Here is a 17040-nt window from a genome sequence, read left to right as displayed (position 1 = left end):
TAATAATTTTAATAATAATAATAATAAAAAGAAAATTCTATTAATAAAATAAAATAAAAATACATTAAATTAAAAGAAAAAATACATTAAAAAAATAATTTTAATAATAATAATAATTTTAATATTAATAATAAGAAAATTATATTAATACATTAAAATAAAATTACATTAAATTAAAAGAAAAAAATACATCAATTTTGAGTAGATGTGCGAGCAACGTTTGGACAATGTTTCTTAGTATGACCAGATACCCGACATAAAACCATCAATTTCTTGGGACTCTATCCGTAGTGTCCATTTTTGTTCTAATGCGCTTGGTCTTTGGGCGACCTTTCTTGGCTCTCCGCATTAGTGGATTGTGACACACCTTAACACCTTCATATTATGGCCAATATCCTTTGTTTGGTATTGGTTGGAACGCTTCACTATAGACTTTAAGTTCTGTTTCCACCTTGTACACATCAGATATAAGGCTCTAATAATCATATTTGATGCTAGAACATGTTGATATCACATGTGAACAAGGCATATGTTTAGCTTGATATTTTCCATAATCGCACCACTTGTTAGGAAGATTTACACTGAAATGACCAATTGGTCGCCCTTCTTTTGGAACTACTGTCTCGTGGACCATGAAAGTATGGTTGCTTCGATCAAAACTATCGACTCTATGACTATTTGATTTACGTATTTCCGATTTCATAAAAGTCATGCATTTTTCTGTGTATACCTGACCAGAAGCTAAAATTGATGCGTGCTGTTTTGCCATGGTTGGAAATAGTGTACCTGTTTTATAATATGTTGATTGGACCAAAGCAGTGATGGGAATGTTGTGTGGTTCTTTTAGTACTGTGTTCATCGACTCCACAAGGTTGGTGGTCATCTGACCCCAACGGCTACCTCCATCAAATGCTTGAATCCAATCTTGTCGCGGTATATTGTCTAACCATTTCAAAGCTTCTGGGTTTACGGTGTCAATTTCTTTGCGGTAGTATCGATATGTAGACTCATTGATTGAGTAACCTGTATTGAAATAGTAGACAATGCATTATTATACTAATTATAAAACTTCATAATTTAATTTTTAATTAATGATAAGAAGTAAGAATTAAATTATTACCCATAGAAATAACCTTGTTCTTCAAAGCATTATCCTTAAATTCCCTTGCAAAATTTTGTGCAATATGTCGGACGCAAAACACATGCTTTGACGGAGGATGTTGCCACCCATTATTCAGATTATTGTAAGCACTTTTGATAGATTCATGTCTATCTGAAATCAAACAAATGTTGGCTTGTGGAGTGACGTGTGATCTCAAATTTCTCAAAAACAAACTCCAAGCCTCTTTTGTCTCACCTTCCACAAGAGCATAAGCAATGGAAATGATATTGTCGTTCCCATCCTGTGCAACTCCTACCAATAGAGTTCCCTTATACTTGTCGTATAACCAAGTTCCATCAACTTGTACAATTGGTTTGCAAAACGCATATATGCATGGAAAGTAAGCCCAAAATAGTCTATGAAAGATTGTCATCCCATTTATCAAACCATGTTCATTATAAGCTGGGATTGTTTCCATTTTAATAATGGTTCCTGGAGCAAACGTTTGCATAACTAATAACCATCGTGGAAGTTGATTGTAAGACTCTTCCCAATTGCCATAAATTTGTTCGATTGCCTTATTTTTTTCCCAACCAAGCCTTTCTATAACTAATTGTGTAGTTATACAAAGCCTGAATCTGAGCAATAATGACCTTCACTTTGATTGAAGGGTCCATCCTCATAACTTGCATTATACTTGCACATATCATGTTCGAATCGAGCTTTGTATGATCTTGTGATAGTGCAGAATTTGTGCATGTATGAGGCACATTCAATTTCCCAATCACCCACAATTCACTTTTTTTGCGTTTTGAAGCTCTACATATAAACAAACAATTTGGATGTGAACAAATAATAACATACCTTTCTAAATCTGATTTGTGCACCACAAAATTCAATGATTGTTTTAGATGATAACGCTTGATTGCATGTACACATTCATCCTTGTTCTGAAACTTCATTCCAACTTCAAGAGTTCCACCTAAATTTGGGACTTCGTCAATGAACATGTGATCAAATTCAGTTGGTTGGTTTGCGGTGGATAGATTGATGTTCTTCATGTGGAATGGTGGATCGAATACAAGTGGGATAAGTTGATCTTCTGCTTCCATATCTTCATCAACATCATCATCGTCAGAATCACCAGATGATTCATCGAAGTATGTTTCATCATCTTCACTATAATCACCTAATTCTTCCTCATTGATATTATAATGGACACTAAGTGGAAGATCACATTGTGGACTTGTTGGGAGAGATTCGTGATAAAGTTGTTGGGAGACATTGTGGACATGTTGAGTTTGTTCATTTTGGCTAGAGTATGGTTCATAGTGTTGTGATGGAGAATATACGTCGGGTTGATAAGGGCTAGAGTATGGTTCATAGTGTTGTGATGGGATAGGCATGTTTGAGGTTGATGGTTGATTTGTTGAAGTATGACCACTTTCAAATGTAATGTATAACTCAATGGTGCCAAGTTGTGACCATTGTGCATAAACATCAAACATGAGTTCAACATCTTCGTCATCACAAACCTTCATCAATTCAAATCTGGTTGTATTTCAACCAAAGAAGACAAGGTGTCGATAAACTATATCAGTTATCGTCACGTTGTCGTCGAACTGCAACTTTTTCTTAATGACATTCTTTAGACGAGCAAGGTTGCTGCTAGAATGTACTTTGAACGCCTTTTTGTAATCACTTACAAATGTTTTCCCTTCAACTCCATCGACAATTGAACCATTGTAATAAACAATACAAATGACTTGTTGAGAAGCCATGATTATGATGAAATAGAAGGTATGATGAGATAGAAGGTGTGGTGATATTGTGTGATCTAGTTATCTATTTATAGAAGTTAGTAGGATTGAATAGATCAATTTGATTGGTCCAACTAAAAGTATGAGGATTGATATTTTTCTACTAAACCACAACCGTTGATAAATAAATTTGGATGGTCAAGATTAAAGATTGAATAGATCAATTTGATTGGTCCAACTAAAAGTATGAGGATTGATATTTTTCTACTAAACCACAACCATTGATAAATGAATTTGGATGGTCAAGATTAAAGATTGAATAGATCAATTTGATTGGTCCAACTAAAAGTATGAGGATTGATATTTTTCTACTAAACCACAACCGTTGATAAATAAATTTGGATGGTCAAGATTAAAGATTGAATAGATCAATTTGATTGGTCCAACTAAAAGTACGAGGATTGATATTTTTCTACTAAACCACAACCGTTGATAAATAAATTTGGATGGTCAAGATTAAAGATTGAATAGATCAATTTGATTGGTCCAACTAAAAGTATGAGGATTGATATTTTTCTACTAAACCACAACCGTTGATAAATAAATTTGGATGGTCAAGATTAAAGATTGAATAGATCAATTTGATTGGTCCAACTAAAAGTATGAGGATTGATATTTTTCTACTAAACCACAACCGTTGATAAATAAATTTGGATGGTCAAGATTAAAGATTGAATAGATCAATTTGATTGGTCCAACTAAAAGTATGAGGATTGATATTTTTCTACTAAACCACAACCGTTGATAAATAAATTTGGATGGTCAAGATTAAAGATTGTATAGAAGTTAGTAGGATTGAATAGATCAATTTGATTGGTCCAACTAAAAGTATGAGGATTGATATTTTTCTACTAAACCACAACCGTTGATAAATAAATTTGGATGGTCAAGATTAAAGATTGAATAGATCAATTTGATTGGTCCAACTAAAAGTACGAGGATTGATATTTTTCTACTAAACCACAACCGTTGATAAATAAATTTGGATGGTCAAGATTAAAGATTGAATAGATCAATTTGATTGGTCCAACTAAAAGTATGGAGGTCATTTAGATGAAAATAATTAATTTTTATTTGATGTATTTTTTTTATTTGTAGTATTTTTTTTCTTTTTTTAATGTATTTTTTCTTTTAATTTAATGTATTTTTATTTTATTTTATTAATAGAATTTTCTTTTTATTATTATTATTAAAATTATTATTATTATTCTTTTTATTATTATAATAATTATTAAAAGTTATATAATATTATTAAATTAATTATTTTTATTATTTATAATAATATTTTTTATTTTTTAATGTTATAATTATTTTTAATATATTTAATAATAATAAATATAATATAACCAATAACAAAATTCAACAAAAAAAAAAAATTAAAACCTAGTAGGAGGTCGCATCCCCAGTATGCGACCATCTAGTAACGTGAGAATCTTTTGACTTCAGCAGGTCGTATATCCAGGTTGCGATGAGCAACTGAGGCTAAAAAGTAGAGCATTTTGATATTATTTTTTGGAAGTGGAGCATTTTAGTATTATAATTTAAAAAAATAGATATTTTAATAAAGAAAACCCCAATAATAGACTTTAAGCGCTGCCATCTAGAAATTATTATGTGGCTTGTTTTCTTAGAGAATAAATTATTATACCGAACTACTTTGTTAATGTCATTGATCAAATATAACATGTTAATGTGTTTTGCAATTGCAATTAATTTTAACACGTCTGTCTTCTCTAGCGCTGATACCTTCCTACTATCCTAGCGCTAATGTCATCGATCAAATATACCTAATTACTTTGTTTATTTTGATGACACGTACGTTTTTAATATTAAAAAAGTTGTTTTTTTTTTAATATTGGTAAGTTTTAATTCAAATGATAAACATTGATATTAGTAGGTTAGATATTATATTTTAAATTTGAACTCAACTAAGTACTTACAGTTAGCACTGTGCAACAAATCTAGTTATGAGATCCAAAATTATAATCGAATTTAAATTTATTTTAAATATTCAATTAAAATAATATAGTTAGTATCAAACTCATTTACCTTAGATATTTATCTATATTTTATTTTTTAATTTTAATTTTATCTATTATCTACTCAACTTCCAAATTTCAATCACACAATCGTAAATTATTTCCACTTATAAAGGATTTGGTTATATTGTTTAGGCATTTGTTAAATGCTTTTTCTTTGTGAGAAGTTTTTACATGTATTGCATGTATAATACGTGGAATAATTAGTATGTGTTATATCATGTGTCATGTATGTATTAATTGCACAATATTAATCTTAAGTATACCTTCACTATCGGTCACCTACACATGATCCTAAAATTCGAAACAACTTTTTCTGTCTCCATTTACACATTCTGAAAAATGCAACTTGAAACCATGAATATGCAAAAACAGAACAACACAACATAAATAAAATAATACAAACATAAGCAGTTCACATCTTCCATCTTGAGTTGGTTTAAAAACTTCATGGATTTTTTCTTCAATATATTGGTCTATATGCTAATTGCTAATTAAGTTTATTGATTTCTTATTGATTATTCAATTGTATAGTTGATCCCTGTTTATTTAGTGTTCTCTTTGGTGGAAGACATAATAATTGTATTGTCGATCTATGTTTATTTAGTGTTCTCTATGGTTGCATAACAGCAGTTTATTTAATTATAACCGAAATTACAACTAGTTTTAAACAAAAAAAAAAAAAAGATTTGATTATAAATTTTAATTCATATAATAGTTTTAAAATAGATATAATTTAAATTTTTTTTAAAAAAAACAATCATGGATAGCCCTACTTATAATTGTACACGAATTTCCTCAATAAACAAAGTCTTTTTCACTTCTCTTCTCTCTCATTTTCAATTTTATATTGGAATTCAAAATTTTTTAAATTGATGATTAACATATTAATTTAGTTTAATTCATATTTTAAAAAATTAATAACTTTGTTGTATAAGATAAATTTGTTGTAACACTAGTTTTTTATATTGAACAAATTTTGGATTTTTTTTAATCACTATATCCTTTTTTTTAAATACAAAATGTGAAGAAATTTATTTTTTTTCTCAGTAGGAGGTAGGCCGCATCTTGGGATGCGATCAACTACTACGTTTTTATTATTCACTTTTGAAAAATTAGAATTTAATATTAATTTAATTAATAAAAAATAATTAAAATATTTATAAAATAAAATTATATTAATTAAATTTAATAAGGTTGATAAGATGTCCCAAAACAAATAGCGTCTTTCTACTATTTTGAAACAAAATAACAACACAATTTTATTTTGTTAACAATTCCCTCCTATTTTTATTTTGATCTAATAAACAAAAAAATAATATAATTGTTAATAATAATAATAAAAATAACTTGATATTTGAAGATGCGTCAGAAAATGACTTGATATTTTTTTTTTGTAAAAGAATGTAATGCAATTTACTAAAATATTATTTATTCATTTATTTGCAAAACTAATATTCCAGTTATTAGATCAATATTCATTTATGCTCCAAATTAAAATAAAGTCTCTTTAAGTGAAATTCAAAATAAGCAAGGTTGACTGGAATTAATTACATTCAATTATTTACCAGCAAATGAAATCTCACTTCCGCATTTCTATTAAAAGTTAATGATGAAAAGTAAATAACTTTACAATGTACGACAAAATTTTTAGTAATACAAAATATTATTTTTAAAGTAAAGGTCTCATTTTCCCACGCGCGTGCACCAATCAAACATCATTCATACAACTTTTGAGATCATTAGTACCTAAATATTGGTGTAAGGGGTTAGTTCATCCCACAACAAAAATTAAACCAAATAATAAATTAACAACCATAAAATATGAATATAAAATCCTTTCGTCATAAAAGATTTAAAGAAATTGGTTCTTTAATAGTTTTCAAAGATGTATTAAAAGTCATAAAATGTATCTAAATAAATCAAGTAGCAACCGTAGAGCAAACAATTAGATCAAAATAAAAATAACAATAGAATATATGCAAGTTATGCATGCTCCTAAATATATATGATCCGGATAACCAGCCACACATGCGTCCATACATAAGTCACCCATACCAATGGGGAAAAATTAAACCAGCCACACAGGCGTCCACAAAGATGCATATGATATGTTATGAAATGATAATGATGCTTAAAGGTACATGTCACCACTCACTTAGATAATCACACAAATCACCAGCCACTTAGGCAACCACAAAGATAACATTATTTAAAACTCAAATCACTAGCCACTTAGGCAACCACAAAGATAACAACATTTAAACCCAAATCACCAGCCACTTAGGCAACCATGAAGATAACAAATATTTAAAACACAAATCACCAACCACTTAAGTAACCACAAAGATAACAATATTTAAAACACAAACCACCAACCATATCACTTAGACAACCACACATATAAAATATTAAAAACACAAATCACTAGCCACTTAGGCAAACACAAAGATATCACTATTTAAAACACAATTAGGCAATCACAAATTTAAAATATTCAAGATAAAATTTTAATCACATATGACATCAAAGTTTTATTCTCATGGACGCTTCCAATCAAGAGTCAATAAATTTGTTATCCCAAATATATAACACACAAACACGTGAATAAATGTCTTACAGTCATAACTTTCATTTTATAACCTATAAAATTGGATTAACAATGTGTTATTGATAGAACTCAAAACTCAAATAATGAATAACACATACAAATATAAATTTTATTTCTTCTACTATAAATTTTCTCCGATTAATTATTATTTAGTCATACAAATCAAAGTTTGTCGTTAAATACGTCACAAAAATCAACTTAATCATCTTATCATAATTAAAATTAAAACTTTTCACCAATTCCCCCAAGACTCATATAGATTTCTTAAAAATCAAAACTTTGAAACGAAATAGCACAAAAATCGAAACTTTAAATAAAAGATATCTTAAAAAAAATATTACTGATGAGATCATAATAAAAATCATAACTTTATAATTAAGTACACATAAACGACACAAAAATAATAACTTTACATCAAATATATGACATCAAACATATTACTCATGTTATAATAATAAAAATCGATATTTTATAATTAAGTTTATCAAAGCAAACATATTACTCATAAAAACGTAATATTATAGTTAAATTCTTTAAGGCAAACAGAAATCAATATTTTTCTTTTAAGACATCAAGACATATATCAATATCTTACAAACTATTAATTTAATATTTAACCTAACATTGCATGGGGAAAAGTCCTTACCTTAGGCGCTTTCTTTCTTAACACCTCTAAATTTGTACGAGAAGTAGCTCATGAGGTAGTAATGAATTCAACACCGATAGATATTGGAATTTACGACTCATAAAATTATTTTGAGAATGTACGAATGACAAATAGGTGTGACAACAAGATGCCTAATGGAAATGTATGAACATATAAGCTATTTACGTTGCACTATTACCATTGATTTCTTGTCTAAAATTGAAGTGCACTTAATTCCAACATTATACTACCAATAATTACTATTTCTTTAATTTTATTAGGTTGTTACAAAGTCAATTGAAATCATGTGTAATTTATATGTATGAGTTAATTTGGATTAACTAATAGAGTTCACTATATATTGAAAGGTGTCACACACTAATTTTAATTAAATAAATAAATTAGAGATTGTCACATCACCCTTTTAATTTTTTTATCTAATAGTTACGAAACTAAGAATTTCATAAATTATTTTTGTAGACAATTATAATAAAATTATAATTTTAGTTTAAAAGATATGAATGCATTAGATACAAAAAGGACAATAGTCTTTTTGTGTCCTCTCTTAATTGCACAAAAACTTATAATTAAATTTATAATCTTCCTTTAAAAAAATAAATTAAAGGTGTTTAAAATGAATTAATGCACATTATGCCAAGAAAACACCATGAATTGTAATAAAATCTTGTCATAAAGGAGAGAATCAAGTCACTAATTTTTGTTTTTATAAGATGGACCAAAAATATTTTCAAAACATTTATACGTAAAGGTTGGTTTCACTAAATCTATATTATCTCCTAAAATGAATACTTATTTGGTCGCGAATAAAACTAACAAAGAATATAACTTATATAAATTTTAATTTAATTAAATAATTCAACTAATATTTTATCAACTAAAATAAATCAAGGAAGACAAGAATACTACTCACACATAACAAAATAAAACAAACATATCTAACACATCAATTTCATGATTATGGAAACTAATCAAATAAAAAAATATCCATTTATGAAATAATGACATCATAAATAGTCCCAACAACTGTCTCTAGTTTTTAGAAACTTAATTATATTTTGTTAACACCTTCCTCCTATTTTTTTTCGAATCACATAAATAAAAATTAATAACATAATAATTAAAAAGTAATTTATATTAATAAAATAAAATACATTAAATCGAAGATACAAAATACATTAAATTAAAGAAAAAATACATTAAAATGGAAGAAAAAAATCATCAAATTTAAATTATAATATCTTTAAAATGGAACACAAATATGTACATTTAAAAAATACATCAATACAAAAGACATAATTCTCTATACAATTGCTAAAACTGTTGAATATCAACTATATTGGGATGTTTTACTTAAATATCCAAAGAGTAAAAGATATTTTAAATATACATATATGCCTTCAATTTTAATGTATTATAATTTAAATTTGATGTATTTTTTTTCTTCCGTTTTAATGTAAGTTTTTTTCTTAAATTTAATGTATTTTGTTTCTTCAATTTAATGTATTTTATTTTATTAATATAATTTTCTTTATTATTATTATTATTATTATTATTATTATTATTATTATTATTATTATATTTTATTTATTTGATAAAAAAAGGAGGAAGTCGTTAACAAAATAGAATTAAGTTGCTAGTATTTCCAAAATAAGAGTGACACGTTGTTTATTTTGACACATTTACTCAACCATATTAATTTTGATGTATTTTTTTTTCTTCTATTAACTGTATATTGATTTTTTAAATATTTTTTTATTATTTTATTAATTAAATTAACAATATTTTATTTTTATTATTATTATTTATATTTTTTATTTATTTATTAAATCGAAATAAAAATAGGAGGGAGTTGTTAGTAAAATAAAATTGATTTGCTGCTTTATCTGCAAAATATTAGAAAGACATTATTTGTTTTGACACATAAGTTTAATATATTTTATTTGATTTTATTAATATAATTTTATTTTTTAAATATTTTAATTATTTTTATTAATTAATTTAATATTAAATTCTAAATTAACAAAAATGTAATAGTTTATGGCATCCTCGAGATGCGACTTTTTACTTGTGCCAAAAAATATGACCTTTTAATTTTATTTTTTTTAACAACATGGAGTAATTTGGTTAGAATTTTAGAAAAAAAGATATTGCGATAAAAAATCTACAAATTTTGATCAATAAGAATATAATAGATGTGTTTTTAATATTTTGAGCACGCTTACAAGCATAGTCTCAAGCCTTGCACATAACAACAATTGATCGCATCGTGACACACAGAAAAAGTGCTTCTAATCGGGGTCCCTGAGCTACATACACAACCAATAAATTGCATTATTTATCAATTCAATGTCACCAATTGAAGTGCCACATTATAGCAACTATCTAACAAAGATAAACAGTCTCCATACGTACACGGCAACAATCTAAATTAATTAATTTATTAATTAATATAATTGCAAATTAAAAAAATTACTAAAAAAACAAAATAAGTTTTGATTTTTTTATTTTTTTTCTTCAGATTTTACTTTAATCCATTAATTATGATTCCGTTAGTCACTTTGGTCTTTTCAATTAATTTTATTAAAAATCATTAAGTAATTTAGTTCGTTCATTAAGAGATAATAGATGTTAATTCGTGACGATTGTGAAAACAACATTTTGTTTCTAATTTCTAAGAAAATTATAGATACAAATTAAATATTGAACTTTTGTGTATCTTTACAAATTGAAATTGAAATATTTTTTCCAATAGAAAAATGTAAAAAAGACATAGTCTCATATTTTAAGTTCAAAATGATCGAAACCTTTACAAATTAACAAGATAAACAAATGAAAACTCATTAAGACTTTTCGTAAAGGTAAAAACGTTCTATGAACAAATTTGTTGTCATTTGCTAGAATTTTTGGATTTATGTAAAAGAGAGAATATTACTAATATTTAAAAATATAAAAGATCTAATTGTTATCTAAAATTAAATAAATAAAAAATTAAATAAAATAAAATAAATAAACTAAATTATTATATAAAATTAAGTGAAGGATGGCAAAAAGTATTTTATCTATAAATAATGATAGCAACTTATATTTTATCAATAAATAATGGTAGCAACTTAAATTATATGAACAAAACAATTGCTGCCACGTATAAAAATTTTACGCTTCTCACACATCAAAGCCCAATGTTCTGTTTCTTTTTTATTGAAACTTATTTAGTTTATCTTTTACTTTTTCTTTTAATGATTTCATTGCTTAAACTTGTGGTATAATTATCATCCTATTAAGATTTTATTTGATAAAATTAAGTTATAAACTAACTGATAGTTAAAAAGCTGATAAACAATTTGAAAAGTTAATTGATAGTTGATAATTTATAACTTAAAGTATAAAAATTAATTAATTAAAATTAAAGTGTTTAATAAATTTAGTTTTTAACAATATAAAATGACACAAAAAGACATAATTATTTAATTTAAAATAATAAAAAATGTAACATTTTTATCCAATATTCACCGGTGTTGTTTTACTCCATTTTTTTTCTAATCAATTTTTTTACTTTACTTTATTTTTTATGCTTTCTTCTTCTCCATATTTTCATATTTCTAATAACATCATTCTTCATATCTCATATGTCTAAAACTTTAATTTCAAGTTTTTTAAATTGGTTCTGCTTCTATTTGTCTAAGTTGTCGCTTTCGTATCGTTTTATTGTCCAATTTGTTGTTTCATTTGAATTCGACTTAAAAGAGGATACCTCGACGATGATGATACTCCAACCACTCCTCCAACTTTAGGCTATTCCTTGAAAATCTTCCTTTCATTGTTGATAATGCTAAACACTCTACAATATTTGAACATGCCGAGAATGTTGACATTGATATAAAGTTTGTCATTTAATGCTTTAATTAAATACCCTTTTAGATGAAAAGTATTAGGTTGTATGTAATAATAGATTCAAACTCTTGGTTAATCTTCTTCCATATAAACGATACACATATGTTCTTCATGATGAACTTGATACAAAGCTCACAAAAAAACAAAAACAAAAACATTTTCATACTCTTCAGTCCATTTGAAAGCCACTCCACCATCAATATTATTGTTAATTGATATCATCTTATAACTTTTACCAAAGCAAAACAATGACCCAGTTTTCTATAATAAAAATTTGATAAATAATTTTTTACATAAGATTACAAAAAACAAACATTAAATCTCTCATATGCACGTCACTTCAACCTTTCTCGCCTACTTCTGCTCTCAATGTAATTGCTCATTTCACGTAATATCTCGCTCACTCACATTACCTCCTCTTTTTATCTCATTTATGACTTTTGTGGTAGAAACCAAAAAAACAAAAAAACAAAAAAGCTTTGAAATAAAAACCATAATCATGCAATTCATTTGCTTTTTTGTTACATCATTTACTTTTTTTTTATTACAATACAAACATAAATTTAAATAGGTCTCTAAAAGTTTAGCAAACTCTATATGTATAAATAGTAATCGTAAAAACAATGCAATTCATTTACTGTTGACAATTTGAAATAAAAAAATGAATTTAACTTTATCATACTGATAAATTAGAAGATGAAGAAATAATAATAAATATGACAATGCATAACTTAATTAATTTCATAAAATGAAATTTTGTTTAGTACTCTGTTTACCGAGAAGAATGTGAACTAGTGGGTGAGAGAGTAATGAGTGAGTGAAATAGTTATTTTGTATTACGTAAGGATAAAAAATAATAAGGTTATAAAAAAAAAAGAAAATATAAAAAACTATAAGTTATAAGTTCAAATGCTACTTAAAATAATATCTCAGAATAAACTATAAACTGGTGAGAAAAAATTATTTATCAAATACATCTCTTTTAATCCAACAAACTTATAAACTAGTTTAATAAACTATAGGCTAAATTACATCTGTAGTCCTTTAACTTAATTTCAGGTAACGTTTTAGTCCTTTATCTTATTTTTTTCCCGATTTAGTCCTTTATTCCTAAAAATATCAAATAAAGTATGAAAATATGAGTTTATTTGAAGATTTGCATTACGAATTTGATGAAATTTGTATTATATTGAAGAATATAATTAATTTTATGAGTTTTGATTGAATTTTTTTTTGAATTTTTGTATAAAAAAGGATATCATTGTTGAAATTTTAAAACATAAAATATCAAATTGTCACTTAAAATTAAAATAAAGGACTAAGTCGGGAAAAAAAAAGATAAAGGACTAAAACGTTATCTGAAATTAAGTTAAAGGACCACGAATGTAATTTAGCCTAAACTATATTTGGTAATACCAAAGAGTACTAAGAGTTTATTGGAGTGGTAATACCAAAGAGTACTAAGAGTTTATTGGAGAAGTGACTTTCTTTCTCAAAATGAGATTAGATTAAGAAGTCAAAAAAATAGATAAAATTTTCAACAATAAAATAAAATATAGAAGTACAACTACATATATACATATTTATATACAAAACAACTACTTTTGTTGGTAGATAGAGTTAATTAATTGAATATACAGACTAAAAAACCAAAGACTTAGTTGAGTATATGCCTAATTAGTTAGTTGAGTATGCTTAAAGGGGACGGACCACATAAATTGGCCAAATATGTGTGTACACATGTAGGCATAAAAACAAAAATTTATTGGTTACACCCATATACAATAATTTAATCTAGTCACTATTTATGATTTTTAAAATATATCATAAAATTTATTTTTAATAGTTTAATTTAAATTATTTTAGTGTATAACTTTTAAGTTGGAAAAAATATAAAAAGAGTGGCAGAGTCTAAATTTGAACATTAACAAAAGACTCATAACCAAACATTTTATCTAGTGAACTAGTTATAACATATATTTATCCTAAATTTATAGCATAATTAATAATATTAAAAACGATTTAATTTGAAGACGTCTTTAATAAATAAACCTTTTTTTAGGTTCCTTTGATTTGCCAAAAAACAAAAGAATAGACATGATAATTTTTATTGTATCATGTTTGATTTAGATATTAGTTATGAGATTAAACAATATAAAAAGTTGTTATGTACAGTCTTATACTGTTATGTCCAATATTTATAACTTTGCATATCAAACGCACCTAAGAGTTAGATTAGAAGTTTTTTTTTTAAAAAAAAAATTATAGTTAATAATGTGAAAGATGTAAAACTGGAAAGGCATAAAAATAAATAAAAGTGTTAATGGGTTGATCATAGACTGTGGTAGTGTTTGTAACTGCATCAAGTTAGAATTGTAATAAAGTTGTAAATCATATAAAATATTATATTGTAGTGTCACATACATCATACTGGATTGAAACATGACGTAATATGTGGTGTTCAAAAAAATGTTAAATATTTAATAAAAATGGAGAAGAAGAAATATATTTAATAAAAATGGAGAAGAAGAAATAATTACTATTAGTAATATTAAATATTTCTAATTAGTACTCATAAATTAAAGACATTGGTAAAATAAAATCGGTGATTGTTGATTGATAATAAATCTAATCCAGTTCATACTATATTATAAAGATTCTAAATATTATGTTTTACATATGTGTTACAATTGCTACAAATATTGATTGTTGCCACACATAATTGTTTCTATATGATTTTACATATCTTAATATCAACAATTCAACAAAAATGAATGATAATAAATAAGCTGCATACGTCATTATTCACTTAAACTTATTTCGGTTTATATCGAGAAATTTGATTTGATTGTGTGTGGGTGTGATTTTTCCTAAAATTAAAACTCGGAGTAGGAAATAATTTGGGGTGTTGATATTCACTCCGCACTTGAAGATGTCTCGATAATAAATTTTTTGTCGTTTTTAAATTTTATATACATATATCTATTTAATATATTTAATATTTTTTTTAAATATTAAAAAATTATAATTTTCTCTCTATAGAAAACATGATTTTAATATTTTTTATTTTAGTATTGTATAAGAATAATTATTTTATTATATTAATTATAATGAATATGATTTTTAAGATTATATTATTTTATATATATGAATGATCGCGAGTGCGAAAGGGAAAATTCAAACTTAGTCGCATGTGGAGATAGAGACTTAAATTTCACATCCTATAAAAAATAGGTACTGACTTTTTCAACTAATCGTATATAGGAACGAGATACGTAAAATATGTCATCGCTCTATCCCGTTGCTATAGCTGTCGCGGCCTAAAATTTCGAGTTTTCATCGAATTCAATGGAGTCGCCACCAAAATTTATTTTAAAATAGGGAAAATATTAGAAAACCCTTAAAAATGTAAAAAATGATCTTTGAAATCAGATTTTGAGTTCGGGAGTCGATTATGCGTAGGGAAGGTATTAGCACCCTACGACATCCGTTAAAATACGGTTACCTTTAATTAATTGTACAAAATTATATCAACTTAAATATATTTATTTTTCTTTATTATTAAATATGAATATAAATTGTTTTTTATAAATGTGATTTTTTGAGATAAAAGTGTGTTAAAAAAGAGTGGAAAAAAAGAAAGTTTTTATTAGTGTGCTTGACAAGAGTGTGATCTTGCTCCTACGTATCTCCCGGTGCGATGGAGAAATCAAAGCTACGTAGTTCTTGGAAGAAAATGTGGATGTGTTGATTGCTTTTAAATAAATTGTATTTTTTGTTATTTTCTTTTAAAAAAATTAATTTTGACAAGCATAAAGAAATAAACTTGCCCGATTTGAATAATTATCTTAAAATATGAATTTTAAGACGATCGAATTGTACAACTCGTGTCTCAAAATTCAAGGAGTAAAAAGATGTCACATCTAATTTAATCCTCTTAAGAATATTTTTATTTTTATTTTTAAATTAAGTTTCCAAACTAACAACATAGTTTAATTTATAGTATGTAACTCTAGGATTAAAATATAAATAATTTTTATGATTAACTTGTTTATGATTTTTATTTTATTAATTTATTTTGTGAATATGAGATTTAGAACCATCAAATTGTCACAATTTGTGTTCTAATAACTCAAAAATTAAAAAGATGTCACATCTAGTTAATTTTTAATGAAATATTTGTTATTATTTTATTTTAAAAAAAAAGATAATAAATATTAAACAAGTTTAAATGATTTTTTTTGAAATAGAATTAGTTATAACCACGAAAATAAAATAGTAAAAATAAAAAAAATATGGACTTTAACTTAATCTATTAAAAAATTTATATTAGTTATATATATAATCCTTTTTTAATATATTTTGTAAATAAGTGAAAAATTGTTATAATGTAAAATAAATGACCTTTATTACTAGTTAATTGTATTCATAATTTTTATAATAAACATAACATAAATAATAATAATTTAATGAAAATAATACTCTAACCCTTAATAAAATGAAAGCGCTACTTATGCTTAAACAAATCAGGAAACAATGAAACAAACAGAGCAAACCTCACTCCCATTCCAAACTCATACACAAAATTTCAAACTCAAATCAGGAATCGATGAATGAAATACCTTTCCGATGCGGGATCTTAAAACGGGTTTGAATATCCTTATGGGTTTGATGGATCTGAGTTTGCTGAATGGGTTTGATGGATCTATTTGCTATGGGTAAGATCTGTTTCTCTAATAACAACTCTATCTTCTACCTTTATCTGGTTTTCTGATTGTTTTAGAAAATTTCCTCTCCTCTCTCAGTTCTGTTTGCCTCAATTTATAAGAGAAACGGCTAATGTTTTCATTCATTGTACAAATACAGAATTTTGTATTGTTATTCAACAAAAATTCATTCGATTTTACACT

The 17040-nt window shown here is 25.7% G+C and overlaps 1 protein-coding gene across 1 annotated transcript; it reads right to left on the bottom strand.

Moving 5' to 3' along the window:
• Positions 1-382: 382 nt before the first annotated feature.
• On the bottom strand, positions 383-1580 carry LOC140919674 (uncharacterized). Its single transcript, XM_073366282.1, has 4 exons — positions 1358-1580; positions 1121-1273; positions 581-1023; positions 383-475 (listed from the first exon to the last, which is right to left on the bottom strand). The coding sequence occupies exons 1-4, from the start codon at positions 1578-1580 to the stop codon at positions 383-385; spliced, it is 912 nt and encodes a 303-aa protein (XP_073222383.1).
• Between the last annotated feature and the right edge of the window lie 15460 nt (positions 1581-17040).

This window comes from Cicer arietinum, chromosome 3 (assembly GCF_000331145.2).
Source record: "Cicer arietinum cultivar CDC Frontier isolate Library 1 chromosome 3, Cicar.CDCFrontier_v2.0, whole genome shotgun sequence".
NCBI lineage: Eukaryota > Viridiplantae > Streptophyta > Magnoliopsida > Fabales > Fabaceae > Cicer > Cicer arietinum.
This window is presented reverse-complemented; position numbering and strand designations above follow the sequence as displayed.

Coding starts and splice junctions, on each gene's coding strand:
- LOC140919674 (XM_073366282.1), bottom strand. CDS start 1,580: ATGGAAACAATCCCAGCTTATAATGAACATGGTTTGATAAATGGGATG. Junction 1,024..1,120: donor GAACAAGGTTATTTCTATGG/GTAATAATTTAA, acceptor ATTTCAATACAG/GTTACTCAATCAATGAGTCT. Junction 476..580: donor GACCAATTGGTCATTTCAGT/GTAAATCTTCCT, acceptor TATGATTATTAG/AGCCTTATATCTGATGTGTA.